General features: G+C 68.4%; 1 protein-coding gene across 1 annotated transcript in view; it reads right to left on the bottom strand.

Annotated features, from left to right (window-relative positions):
- Foxb1 (forkhead box B1) overlaps positions 1-336 on the bottom strand; it is a 1,378-nt gene extending 1,042 nt beyond the window's left edge. Inside the window, 2 exon segments of the mRNA XM_033756052.1 lie at position 1; positions 4-336. The exon segment at position 1 is cut by the window's left edge and continues 447 nt beyond it. Of these exon segments, the coding sequence (XP_033611943.1) occupies position 1; positions 4-283 (281 nt within the window). The 5' untranslated portion in view covers positions 284-336.
- Between the last annotated feature and the right edge of the window lie 158 nt (positions 337-494).

Raw genomic sequence — 494 nt, 5'->3', positions numbered from 1 at the left:
CCCCGCAGCTGGGGTGCAGCGCCCAGAAGCTGCCCTTGCCGGGCTGGTCGGGCCGCCGCGGGATCTTGATGAAGCAGTCGTTGAAGGAGAGGTTGTGGCGCAGGCTGTTCTGCCAGCGCTGCGTGTTCTCCCGGTAGTAGGGGAAGCGGTCCATGATGAACTTGTAGATCTCGCTCAGCGGCAGCATCTTCTCGGGCGAGCTCTGAATGGCCATGGCGGTCAGCGAGATGTACGAGTAAGGCGGCTTCTGGTCGCTGTACGTGTTGCGGCCCGGCCGAGGCATCTTCTTGCTCGCCCCTTTCTCGCTCCGGGTCCGCGCGGGCGGGCGGTCTGGTCGGATCTGGGGGAGGGGGCGGCAGGGAGGGGCGATGGCGCGGATGCAGAGACAGCGCGAGGTCCGCGGGGCCGAGCACCGGACTCCGCCTGCAACTTTGCGCCCTGAGCGGGAGCCAGCCTGGGTGCGCGGGAGGGGAAGTGGGCGAGTGGCGCGAAGG

This window comes from Fukomys damarensis, unplaced genomic scaffold (genome assembly GCF_012274545.1).
Source record: "Fukomys damarensis isolate Sample0158 unplaced genomic scaffold, DMR_v1.0_HiC HiC_scaffold_25, whole genome shotgun sequence".
In the NCBI taxonomy this organism is placed as follows: domain Eukaryota; kingdom Metazoa; phylum Chordata; class Mammalia; order Rodentia; family Bathyergidae; genus Fukomys; species Fukomys damarensis.
This window is presented reverse-complemented; position numbering and strand designations above follow the sequence as displayed.